At 35.4% G+C, this 13,918-nt stretch overlaps 1 protein-coding gene across 1 annotated transcript; it reads right to left on the bottom strand.

Moving 5' to 3' along the window:
* Window positions 1-3,915: 3,915 nt before the first annotated feature.
* TSPAN19 (tetraspanin 19) lies at window positions 3,916-12,486 on the bottom strand. The gene is given in 8 exon segments (XM_048300768.1): window positions 3,916-3,984; window positions 5,117-5,200; window positions 6,501-6,692; window positions 7,571-7,762; window positions 9,558-9,638; window positions 10,853-10,985; window positions 12,234-12,304; window positions 12,421-12,486. Coding segments are annotated over 8 exon segments (888 nt in total).
* Window positions 12,487-13,918: the final 1,432 nt, after the last annotated feature.

Raw genomic sequence — 13,918 nt, 5'->3', positions numbered from 1 at the left:
ATGGGAGCTTGGCTAGTGATTCTTAAAAGATCTAGCAAGCTTGACATTAAAAAAAGCACACTATACTCATATTCTCATCTTACTTTTCTCCTTTATATTTTAAAGCTAGATATTCCCTTTTTATTTTTTTTGGGGGGAGGGGGGTGTTTTGGGTTTTTTAATCTGTTTTGGGAGGGGGGTTTTGGTTGTTTGGTTTTTGGAGGTTTTTTTGTGTTTTGTTTGTTTTGTTATTGAGTGATAGTTTTCCAGCTGGTAGTATCTATCTAATACACCGTGGTTTCAAATTTTCATTACAAAGAATCATCCTAGAAAAATTATCTCTTTGATCTGTCCTGTTCTTTTGAGTTTGGATCCTCAGATTCTTGGATGTCATACCTGAAATTATCTAAAACAATCTAGACCAAACTAGTATTTAAAATATATAAGCCTCTTCACCTCTTCCCCATGACTTTTATACTGAAGTAGCTCTATCGATAGCATTATGGGAGCTTCCCATTCAGAACATACACATGACATTCACAGAACTGACATTGATTACATTAGCTTTGGATAAGTACCAAACAAATTACAAATGTCCTGTGGGAACTGCAGGTTCTGTTCCCACAGGAATTGAGAAGTATGAGCAATATAATTGCAAACCAAATAACTATAATTTTTATTTCTTTCAGAATATGAAAACAAAATAACCTGGTGGCACTCACACCACTGTTTTTCTAGGGCTGCCTAGCCATGTAGACAGGGATATAGTTAATTTGTGCCTAACTTGTCCAAAAATTTTCTTGGAGCATCAGCAACTATGCAATTTCAAAGTGCCTGCTACATTGCTACATGTCAGCTAGCTTGTACCTGTAGCTCTATAAAAATTCAAGTCTAAACTGAGCTGTGTAGGATTTATTCAGAGCCACCTGAACTCCTCTTAAGCCCCCTGGAGAATTCTCCAAACATTAGTCATAGTGAACACCATGACTATTTATTTGATGTAATACTGACATTTGATCCCATTCCCTTATATTATCTAATGTTATAATAGCTGGAGAACCAATTACAGAGATAGGCACTGTGTTTTCCGTCTCATTCTCCTGAAAAGGTTGAAACCATTTTAAAATTTCAAGTCATGAGACACAGAGAGTGCACTGAGAGTAAGATTCAGTGTCCTTTTACTGAAGATTAACTATTGTGCATCCAGGCACATAACAAGATGGGGCAGATATTAAGACAGCAAGAAGGAGCCTAATTTTAAGATAGGGCTTAGTTTACCCTATGTACAGAGAGGAAGAATAGAAATTCCAATCCTTGCGACGTATACGTGTTTTACACTGGACAAGTGATGGCCAAAAAACCACAACATTCAAACCAACAAACAAACAAGCAAGCAAACTACAGAATCCAAAACCAAAATAAGCAACCAAAACAAATAAACAAAAACAAATTAAAAAATGACACAAATCACTGTTTTATTGCAGGATTATTTTTTGGACCCATCAGAGCCTTGGATCAGTTCCTTACAGAGCTGTGTGGCTTCTAGTGCCAGTGCCCAGCCAGGTGTGGGAGTAAGGCTAAGGACATGAAGGCAGTGGGACTGTGCTGCAGCAGAAGAGTGCTTTCAAGCCAAATGAAAGTGACTGTGCAGCCACCGTCTCTGTTTTCTCTCTTAACTTCGTAGATAGAATTCATGCAGTTATGATTTCCACCTGCACACTCGCACTAATAACTCCTTTAAGGACATCTCCTAATTTTGGTGACACGACTTCTAAATTAGCTGAACTGGATCCACTCATTAGCTTACAGAGCTCTAACACAGCTGCTGAGAGTGGTTTCCCATGCCTTCCTTGGTAGCACGGTCTCCCAACATAATTTTCTCTGTTAGTACAGTGCCATGTGGCTATTGGCTTTAGACTTATTCAGTATGTTTTTAAGTGTGGGCTATATATAAGGTGTGTATTTACAACATTCTGCTTATTTTTTTCTACGTCCTGCATTATTATTAAGCTCCCTGTGTCCTCTAGTGGCTACCTGTCAGAATTGCATAAATTGGCAAACACTTTTCTCCATTTTTGTATCTCAAAACATTACAAAAAACTTTAGCTTTCCATCCTGTAAATTTTGTCCTGTATTAATTCTTATTCCTTTTTTACTAAATTTTATATTAACAGTGACATTTTTATAGTTATTCCTGGTAAGCATCAGCAGTATATGTGGCAGTATTGACAATTTTATATATAATCTTCTTGAACGCACACATTTGTCTATTGTCTTGTTATCTGTGTTCTTGCTGGAGATTTTAGCATCCATTATTAATTTTGAATGGTCATACAGGTCTTGGCAGGTATTGTGGACCATTTCCTTATGTTCAGAATTACATTCTTCTCTCACTTGGGCATGCCATATTTTTCCTTGGGACATTAGAAGTTGCCTTGGTCCATCCTAAAATAATATTTGTGTACAACCCACAGTGAATTTTTAAAGAATTTGGATTTTAGCCTACTGTGAAATGCCAATATGTGAGCACATAATTGACAATCATTCTGTAATAAAGACATATTAGGAACAAATGTAAATTTCACATGTAACTTTATTTGGGGCTTTCTGAATTCTTGACTATATAGTATTAAAGTGGGATCCAGTTCATTTAGTGTTAACCACTTCAAGTTCTAAAACCTATAAGTTAGGGACACTAGGCTCCCACTCAAACCAGAAGAATAATGGTACTTTTAAGAGGATGTCATTCTATAATACTTATCAAGGAAAAAGGATGAATTGCTACTTTACAGGAGTACCCTACACTTCACATGCACTAGAATATTTGTCCAGCTTTACATGGCTGCACTTAGCCAGGTAATTTCATCCTTAATAACCTTTTAGAACAAGGAGCATGATTATTTTAAGTGTAACAAACCAGTGAGACATGAATAGGTATTTATAAGGTTTGGATGTAATTTACTGTGCTACAATAGTGAATTTTATTTAATAGTGAATAGCCCTCCCATGTGGACTGAATAGAAGTATTTGCATATTTTCAGAAGATACTTCAAACTGACTAAAGTATTCTGTACTTCCCAAAATGTACAGGAGGGAAGGAGACACTCCCCTGAATTTGAAGTTTTCTAAATAAAAAATTCAGCCTGTGGCAAGCACTTGAAGTGGAATTATTATCATTCTAAACAAAAAGAAGATACCAAATGTATAAGCATCAGAAAATTGATTCCTGAAAGGGAAGTTTTGGACAAAATAAGCAATGCTACCACGTATGCTTGTAATACTATACCTTCCTCAGTTCCCAAGATGTTTCAGGTCACCTCATTGATCAGAGGATAAAGAATGTTTTAAGGTTTCAAGAACACTCCACTCTAAACCACTAAAGATATTTGATTAAAATAATGGTAAGAGACATTGAGTGAGAACAAAAGATGTCAACAACAACACTCCTTGGAACATAGCTGAGGCCTCCAATATTTATAAGACTCAGTGAAATTTCCTGAGATTGAATTACACAACAGATAAGGACAAAACAGCGAAGGATTGGGAGGAATGGTAAAGGCCTAAGGAAGCAACATCTAGTAATTTTTTTTCTTGACCAAATCTGATAAAGGGCTCCTTCTGTTTCAAAGTTCAGTGTACTATATAGTACTATTTACATCACTCTGAACACTCAGGAAACTAATATTCAGGTTATCAGGAAGATTTGTTAACCAGCTAGTAAATAGCATAGTGCTTCAAATTTTAACACACAAAATTTCATACCATACTACCATAACCATAGTCATGAACAAAACCCAAACATATTAAAGCCCAAATGTTAATATCATCATGTTTACAATAAGTAGAGCCTGATCGAAATTTTAGTGGAAGTAATTTCATAGACTGTCATAAGAATGGATCAGAGAATTCTTACACCACAGCAATGTTCAGGAGAGTTCATGGTTCATTTGGCAAAATATTCTTCCTGAATTTTCTAAATAGCTGATGAGTGTGATCAAAAAAAATCTGTGAAAGGAAAAAGGGTGAGTTAAAAAAAACAAAGAAAGTGTTCAAACGCACTCATGACTGAGCCAATCTGACTGCTAACTGGACTCCTATGAATGAGAGTGCAGAGGATATAAAGGAGAATGATCAGGATGTGTCTGAAGACAGAAGGTCAATTTTCTGCATCGGTACAGACTCGCTGTGTGACCTCCAGCAAGTCACTCGGGTCCACATTCAAAGAAGTATCTTGAAATCTGTATCAAGTGACACATGATTCAGTGTTATGTGTTAAATGTTTCAGCACCCTATGAATCCAAATATGGTTGGATTCAATGATCTTAAAGGTCTTTTCCAAACTAAATGATTCTATGAATCTTGGTCGTAGCTCTTGAATGGGGCTAATAGTTCTTTGCCATCTGACAAGAATGTGTCAGATGTATATTTAGGATCATGAGACAGTCATGTTCTGTGCTAATGAGGATTAGGTGAATATGAAAAAGAAACTTATTCATTATTGAACTGGCTCACTCCATAGCCAGAATATTTTTACTACATATATTTAAGGGAAGGTACGACATATGGAAGAGGTAAAATAGGCCATGCTTTTAATTGTCTGAGTAAAAATGCACTGATTTCATATTTCACAATTTTAGATATTATTAAAAATCCTTCTTCCTACCTTCAGGGCATCTGTGGAGTGAACAATCAATTCTTTTTCCCTTTATTCATGTGATTTTGTTTTGATATTGAAAGCTCTATTCCTTTTTGCCAAACAAAATTTTCTCATAGATATGTGGGAGATTTCATTGTTTTGTCTTGTTAGATGTAGTACACTCATGGAGTAGGTTCTGCACAAACAGAGGACAAAAGAGGTCTTTTGGTGCAGAGATTTTACATGCTCTTTAACCACTTCCTGACCTTGAAATGCTTTTTGCTTTCAGAGGTCTGGTCAATCACTTCATTCTACAGACTTCAGACAACATAATCCCTGGAGATTGTTGGTAAACACTGCTTGATCTTACTTCTATTTAAAGTTGATGGAAATCTTTAAAAAATTTGGAGAGCACATCAAAGCCAAATGGCACTGGATTGATTTTTACTCCCAGTAAAAATATCAATATTTTATGGGTTTTTTGCTCAGAAGTAGTCTTACCTGTGTAGTTAGTAGGCTGATAGTAATTGCAGGTAATGTAAGAGCATTGTTTTCAAAATATGTATTGAAATGTTCTTCACATTCCTAAGCAAGTACATATGAAGAGATGTCAAGAAAAATCATGTCAATTTTGGAACTCATATTGCATCTTCATAAGAACATACTTTAAAAATACGTAGAATAGAACTTTCTGTGTAGTGTGATAGGTTCTGGTATTCACTTCCCAGAAAGCAAGTACATCAGTAATGTCTACTGTGGAATGTTAGCTATAGCACTTTTTAAATTATCTGAATTAAACAGATCGTTCTTAAGGAAATCTGATACTTTTCTGTGGAAATGTTCCAGATCTTCTGACTTAATCAAAACAGAATTTGCTCTTGTATGTGTTTAACTTAGAGATTAATTTACAAGTAAATGCTCAAAAGAATATTTTCAAGTTTTCATTGATTCTTATGAATTATGCATCCTAAAATGGATGTGAATATTATCCAGATTAAAATCTATATTCATTATATTGCTTTTAAAAACAATTGTCAAATTCTTATGGAGATTTAAATAGGTGCAAATACAATAAAACATATACATAAATGTTTTCTGTACCTCAAAGTGATTTTTTAATAGCGACAAGGGTTTGTAACAGGGAGAAATTCAGAACTGATGAGAAAAAGAAGACAACAGCAGATGTCACTGGACAACTTCCCATCATTTATGGTTCTGCACTGTCAAGAAGCAACCATCACCCACTGTATTTTTGTCTTCATTGGCTGGTCCTAGTAACACTGCATGGGTTACAGAAGAGGATGATATGTATCCCTTTGTTCCAGCTCGGGTGCTGATATCAGGTGGTCCTATGCAATCTGGTCCCATGTTATTCAGACACATAAATGTTAACATGAACTGGTCTCACAAAACACGCCATATTTTAGTGTCTTGCTCATTCCACTTATCCTGTAAAGTATTGGAGATGCTCTGGAAACAGATAATACAAACAAGGGGAGACATTGCTCACAGTTACAAGTGGAAAATGTACTGGATACTTTTTATAGACTGCTGCTTTCCATTGTCATCATTGATTTGCACAGCATGGGTTTATGCCAAGATGCTTCTTAAACCACTTCTGAATTTCCCTGTGATATTGATCAGGCACAATTCCTGTTCTATTGAAGCATCCTTAATTTAGAACTGCCTACATGACTGACAGCTAACAAGTAAAAACCAAGGCTTCAGAGTGATCAGAGACAAAATGATGAATATTGTTAAAACCTTGGCATTTGTAAGCCACATCTTGAAGGCAAATATGTTTTGTACTTCTTTTTCTAAAGTCCATTTAGTAGCAGAACTTACATAGTTCAAGATTTTTCAAGATTTTTTTTTTTTTTTTTACCATACTGTATGTTGAATCCCTTGGGACATCATTATATATTCCCTTGGGAATATATAAAATACTATTAATGATCTTCATTTTTTCATTTTTCTCATGGCAGATGCCAATGATTCCAGCAGCTGGGTAGGTGGTGACTGTGCTTCTACAACAGTTCAATAAAACTGCAGTCAAGTATACCAGCATACATTCTAGCTGCACCAGTGACATAATGGGGTCACCATTAATCACTTGAGAAATCACGAATGCAATGAATCGATTTTCAAAGAACAGATTTTAAAAATACATTACAAATGCATTTGTAATCTTGAGACTAGACATATATGCTTTGTGAGTTATCTGGAATAATAGATTACCTTCAGCACTCATTAAAAATGATGTAACTCACCTCTGTAAGAAATCATATTAAGGGACTCACAGCTGATCTACAGAAGCATATTAAACCATATTAAGCTGTTAAACTGTAGTGTTTGTAATTAAAAGCTCATAATGCAGAATTAATTTGAAAGGTGGATAGTAGATCACTGGACAAAAACACTGCTAACAACTTCTAAAATAATTGACACAACCCAAATGCTTTAAAGGACTTTTCAAAAAAAGTAAAAAAAATTACCTTCTGCCAGGCCACAGGAAATATTTTGATTAATAACTAAATATGTGTATTGAAAGTACTAATTTGCAAGCTCATTTTAGACTTTAAGTACTATTTCTGAGAGTCTCAGTGCAAAACCTATTCAAATGTTCTCACAGTAGGAGCTCTCCTTTGACCTCATAACATCTCTTGGTTCACATCAGACTTGAGACCTAAGCAGATCAAGTTTTTTATGGTATCTAGCACTACAAAAAATACCAGGACTCCCATTAATTTTTTCAGCTGCAGGAATTCTTACAGCTTTCTGTGACCAGAGCTCTCTGCTCCTACATGAAATAAGAAGTTCTTCAAAAGCTTAATCTCATCAGTAGTGATACATATAACAGCAAGGAATCTTGCCAACCCACATCAGATAATAGCAGCAGATCTTGAAAAATTAATTCTTTACTACATGAGACTTTTTTTTTTAAATAAATTCTTATTTTCCGGTAAATATGGTATACCTACTTCTGGTCGATGCAGTATTTTTAGAGGTGATTTTAGAGGTGGGTTTTTTCCCTACATCATGCTGCATAGCCTTCAGAATGTTCCACACCAGTTCCTGCTCAGCCAGACTCTCATTCCCATATTCAGAAATAAAATCACCAGTTCTGTTGCTCCATTGACTGTGGACCTGTTAATAAATATTTATAGTGTTTGATACATGCATATTGGTGAGAGTGGGGATGGGTAGTCCAATCCTTGATCTTTTATTGATATTCAGGCTTCTTCAAGGTTTTCTTGCAAGCAGCAGCATTCTAATCAATTTGCCAAATATGATCTAAGACACATCATACCCATTGTACTAATGGGAAAGGTAAAAGCCAAAGGGAAGGATAAATGAAGCAACCCAAATCACATACACAGCACAGGCAAGCACAAGGTAATTTGCCCACTGGGGCCAGAAGAGCCAGGAAACACTTTAGTTCCATCTGATCTGTCCTGAAATACTAAATCCTACTTCTCATACTTACTTTTAATAAGCACAGCACCATGTAACAATAAGCACGAACCAAATATTGATTCTAGACCTAATGTGATACAAGCTTTTGTGAGTACCACAGAATCTGGCCAGGACATGTATTGCTGTAGTCTTACCACTCATATTGGCCCTAGATTAGGCATCTTTGCTGAGACTGTTAAAATACACCTTCAACAGTAAATGAAGTGGACAAGCTGATCATAAAGAGTCTGATTAGAGAGAGTGTAGCAGGGAAGGTATGCAGAGGAGAAATCCTAAGCCACTGAAAGGTTTCATCACAAAGCAATACAAAAATTAAGCTTCTCCAACTCATTTCCCTTGCTACAGCCATCCTAAAAACAAAACTCAAAAGCTTTCATGGTGAATGATGATGTAACCATCATTTACTATACTTCAGCAGCACTTGATTAAGGTTGAGATCAAGTGCAATTACAGTTGATAAAAAATAAATTTACCTTTGAATTTTCAATCAATTTTTCTTGCACAAATGCCAGAATGAATTATTCCTGACAGGTTAAATCTTTCAAAATGTAAAACCATCATATAAACCAGGGATGATTCCATCATTATAAATCAACATTTAATGAAGAAATTTGATGATACAGATGCTCTTTGAAGGACTAAAAGTAATTTATTTGTGCTGTAGTCTGCCTGAATAGCAGCAGGCTTCAGAGGACTGTATGAACCTTATGAGAACACTGTAATTGAAGGTTTTCTTAAACCATAGATTTTTAAATTATTGAAGAGAGAAATGACCAGACTGGTATTGACGCAGTACAGATTACCTTCCACATAACATTGTGAGAACTGCTCAAGCTATTGCAGTTGCTGTATGTAGAAAAATAGATTACTTTGAAGTGGAACATTTACCAGAGAAAACAGCTATGTTGGTATTAATTCTGGCTCGCTGTTTTTCAAATTGAAGCTACATGTTCCTTAGATTAGATCTCTGCTTGTACCTAAAATAGAGGTTCAGACAATAAAGTTAGTAATTCATTGGTCTACTTTGCATGCCATGATACCAATGAGTCCTGCTATCACAGGGGACTACTGCTGTCACCTGCTAACAGACACAGCTTAGCATCTAGTGCTTCCTCCCACCCCTGCAGATACCCAGGAAAGAGGGACGTCCTGGGAAATCGCTCAATAAGGAATAAAGCTGTCCCTAACACTGCTGAGTCCACATTCCTGAATAGGAAAGGCATGATTTTTTGCAGGGGAGAAATTGGAAATATATTTCCATGCACTCCCATTTACTTTATTGAACCATGCAGAATTCCTCCAATTAAGTTTTTCACATGTTCTACTATTCCTGGTCATCATGTAGAATAGTCAACTTCAATCAAATGGTAATACAGCTTACAGTGAGAACTGACTATTATACATTTTTTAATTAATTGCAAGAAAAAACTTTGAAGTTATCAGCAGTTTCACATAATTTATTTACATACCTCTTCTTTTTTTTCATTATTACCAGCACCAATATTGCCATCTGTGTTAGAAACGCCAGGATTTGAAAACTCATATACTGAAAAAATCCCCAAAGCCAAGCTATGTATAAACATTATTTTGAATAAGTGAACAATACAATAAAAAATTCCAGAAGCTCAGGTGTAATCCTTCAGGACTATTACTTAGAGTGATTTCAACAAAAATAAAAATTTCTTTTCCTGGAAACCTGCAGAAAGTGACATCATAGTCTAAGAAGCAGACTTCAACCAAAGCACAACTCACTGTGTTGGGCTTGAAGACATAACTTTCTTGGAAGTGAAGAGCAAAAGCTCTTTTTAGGTGGCTGTACCTCACTGAAGAAAATTCTTATTTCTTTATTTCCTGTTTGAATGACGTCCCATGCCTATTTAAGAACTCATTTAAGCTATACAACTCAAAATAAAAGGATAGTTGATTTTGCTTATTTCCAGTGAAAACAAATATTCCCCCCCAGTATCTAGATACTGTGCTACTAGATGGTTCTATGGAAGTTGGAAATGAGACACTTCATTCTCTTTCATCACTTAACAAACTGTGAGGCAAACACTACATGCCTAGTTAGTAGCAGGAAGGAAGAAAGAAGAAGGTTCTTGGTTATAGCACCTGGGCTCCCCTCTTCGCTGTGCAAATTTGCACTTGTAGTGCTTAACAAATGAATTAGTAGCACAGTTCTCTGCTTCAGCCTTCACACAGTCTAACACAGATCTCTCAGAAAGGGTGACAATAAACAAAAGATGGAGGAAAAAAGGTATCAAGACGCTAATAAGAATATATAGTTACAGTGCAATTTTTCAGAAATTAAGGTTTCCTTCCGTTAAAAAGCAGGAATTGTGTATAAATACAGTCTTCAGTCTAGTCTACATATGTAACCACTTTTTAATCATACGTTGATATTTCAATATTGCAGCCATACTGTAGCTACCCATGCCTTCAAGTTGCAATATCTGGACCAGGCTTTTCTTTATGTCTTCAACACATACTAAGTATTTAAAAACATTTATGTTAATAATTACAGTGGTTAAAATCTTTTCTGCATAAAACTGCAAGGATTTTGTCATTGAAAACTTCCATGCAGTGATATGGAAAGATCTTCACTTGTGTTGAGATTTCATTTGAACCAGGACTTTATCTAAATTTGTCTTTCTATCGACACATTTGTATGTAAAAATCACATCAAGACAGGGTCACATTTTTCATGCACACAAAATTCCCTTTCTTTTTCAAGAATGCTGGAGGCTGATTTCCACCTACTGTAACTAGCAGACATTTTATTTCCACAACGGTTCCAAGGACTCCCATGGCTGATGTAAAAGTAATAACAGATCCAATGCCAAGTATTATACAAGAAAGATATGTCACTGGCTAGTTCTTGACTGAAGAAACTGTAACACAGTGAATTTGTGCTGTTACTTATTTTCCCTTTATTTTCATGAGACTTCCACTTCCACATCTTATTCCAGAAAAACAATTATATCTTTGCAATGCCATTACTGAGAGGATGGAAATAATAGAATGATAAAAGGGTATTATTATTACTTATATCTATATTCATAGAAAGAAAAAGATATATTTTCATAAATTTAGACAATGGTAATAACGCATGAGACGTAAACAGAAGATTCTCAATTGAACCATGTGAACCACTCACAATGAAATCAGTGAACAATTACAGTTTCAGTTTACAGATTTTTTTTCTGTTTGCCAAGAATTATTAACACGTGCAAATCCTATGGGGAGATAGATGTATATTTCTCAATAAATTAAAGATTCAGTGTTGCCCTCCCTCTTTGCAACTGGCCACTTTCTCCTTTGCATTTCAACCATTTGTGCATAGACATGGAAAGTAGCAGGTTTTCGTTACTTCCAGTCCAAATGTTTTCTCCCATAATTACTGCATTGGATCATTCCTATGCCATTAGTTTGGAAGTGACACGTCTTAACACAGCCAAGGCAGCCTGCTCTTTAAGAGCACATCTGTTGTTATGTGACCCAAAACTTACTCTTTTGTGAAAAAAAAAAAAAAAAGAAAAAAAAAAGAAAAATATAGATGCTTTGGGGAAAAGGAATATCCATATGGAAAGGCCCACACTTATTCATTCCACCCAAATACTCACATAAAGGATTTATCATCTCTTCAAATGCAGGTCAAATGCAGTCTGGTAAATTTTATAAAGAAAAGATGAATAGAGCTGATTTATTTTTCAGTGATTCATCTATAAGCTGTACACCAAGAGAAAGAAATAAATCAATTGCATAAAATAATATCTAAATTGTAGATAAAGTAGTAATATGTTTTCTCCTATTTTGATAATCATACCACCTAGTGATAGAAAACATACTCAAGCGGAAAAAAAACCTCACAACCATGCAGTTCAATCCAATAGTGCCACCTAGTGAAAATCTGTTACTGCTTCTGTCAATTTCCTAGAACCATACAACCCTAAAATGGTTTGTGTTGAAAGGGACGTTAGAGATCATCTACTTCCAACATCCCTACCATGGGCAAGATCACCTGCCACTAGACCAGGTTGCTCAAAGCCCCGTCCAGCCTGGATTTGAACACTTCCAAGGATGGGGCATTTTTATTCTGCAATCATTTAAAACAAAACAAAAATTCTATTTATACTCAGAAAAAACACTGAAGAAATTGTTTCTGTCAAATAAAAGCCACAAGCCATATATCGAAAGCATGAGACCTAGAGTCTGACAGAGGGGAGGGCAGGGGGTGAGGGGAAAGGGGAAGGATTGTTTTTTAATTAAGAACATCTAAAAAAATAATTTGAAGCTGCTAAATAAGGGAAAGAAAACAGATTTCTTGCCAAGAAAATTCCATTGACGATATTTAAATAGCACTTCTCTGTTACTTTTTTATCTCTTATTTTCATTCTTTTGTTTTCAGTTTTGAATCACAGCTGAAAGTATAATCATATATTCAGTTCATTATGAAACAAATATAACTAATCTTATAAACTACAATGAACATCCTTTCTCCAGATAATAGTTTAAAAATGTTAACAGTCACCTGATAGATTGAACAAAAAGTAATAGCAGCAGCAGAAGCATCAAGATGGTGTATTGTCTTTGTTACACTGTACACGTGTATTTTTGGCTTGGTTTGGTTTTTTTTCTTTCAAACTACTAAAGACCTTTGGAAGCAGCATGTATTTTGGAAGATTTATATGGCAAGATTTACATAGCCTGGCATACTCTTGTTCTTCTATTCTTCAGTGCACTTACTAAAAATTAAAGATACCAGCTGAAACGAAGAGATAACAAATGTGAAGCTTCTGCAGTCAAAATCTTGCATTAACAACTTATTTTACATAAAAACATATATTACAAACATATCAAATTTGATTTTTTTAGAAGAAAATATTCAGCAAACACAAGCTTAGCTTGCCCTGTCAGGATCCTCAATGCCTGGAATAGAAAACTTCTGTTGCTGAATTTCAGCATGAAGAAAGCTTTAGTAAGCTTCTCAAACTCGCTCTGCGCTGGAGTGGAGTCAAAAATGGGGTCAAAACCGCACCTTGTAAAATTATAGACTGTATGAGACAACAGGCTTTTCAATTTCCCTGAAGAAGCTTCACTACTTTTAAGAGTAACTGAATTTTTTTTTGTTTTGTTTTCAAAATAGAATGTATCAAAACAGTGGTGTGATGCATTTTTTTTAGAAAAAAAACCTGAACAATTATATATTCAACCTGAAAACTGGAATCTGCAATAGTTCTATTGTAACAACTGTGTGGTTTCAAAGATTTATTCTGAGGAATTTTAATAATAATTCAGTTCATGTTAAATTATTTACCTAAAAATTATTATTATCCTTGTAAATTTACTTACATTTTATGTTGCATTGTTGCTACACAAGAAAACCTTTACCAGTGTTGAATATTTCCATCCTACCTTAAGGAGAACAGTCAAACAATGATACATTTCTTCCTGAAGTCCAACATAACCACATCCTTAGAATAAAGAAGTTTTCTTGTGTTGATCAGCCCTGACTTCCTGGATACAGGCAACAGGTTTCCGGAAGTTTCAGCTCATTTTAATGCACCTCCTGCGATTCCAACCCATGCAATTGTTTTCCCTTCATTTCCAAATTTGTGAATGAAGAATTTTCATCACAGCACAGTTCCAAGATGGCTCACTCTACACTTTTTGAATCAGTACCTAACCTGGTGATGGGAACTGAGCAGCAAAGACAAGGTATCCTTAGGGTTCGTGTTAGGGTTCTGAGAGCTGCAGAACCTACAGCTTCAGGGACACTGGCACTCCAAAATGCATTGCAAGGGCATCAGGGCAGGGCGCCACAAG

The sequence above is a fragment of the Corvus hawaiiensis genome, chromosome 4 (assembly GCF_020740725.1).
Source record: "Corvus hawaiiensis isolate bCorHaw1 chromosome 4, bCorHaw1.pri.cur, whole genome shotgun sequence".
In the NCBI taxonomy this organism is placed as follows: Eukaryota; Metazoa; Chordata; class Aves; order Passeriformes; family Corvidae; genus Corvus; species Corvus hawaiiensis.
Note: the sequence above shows the minus strand (reverse complement) of the source record. Positions and strands in the feature narration are given on the sequence as shown.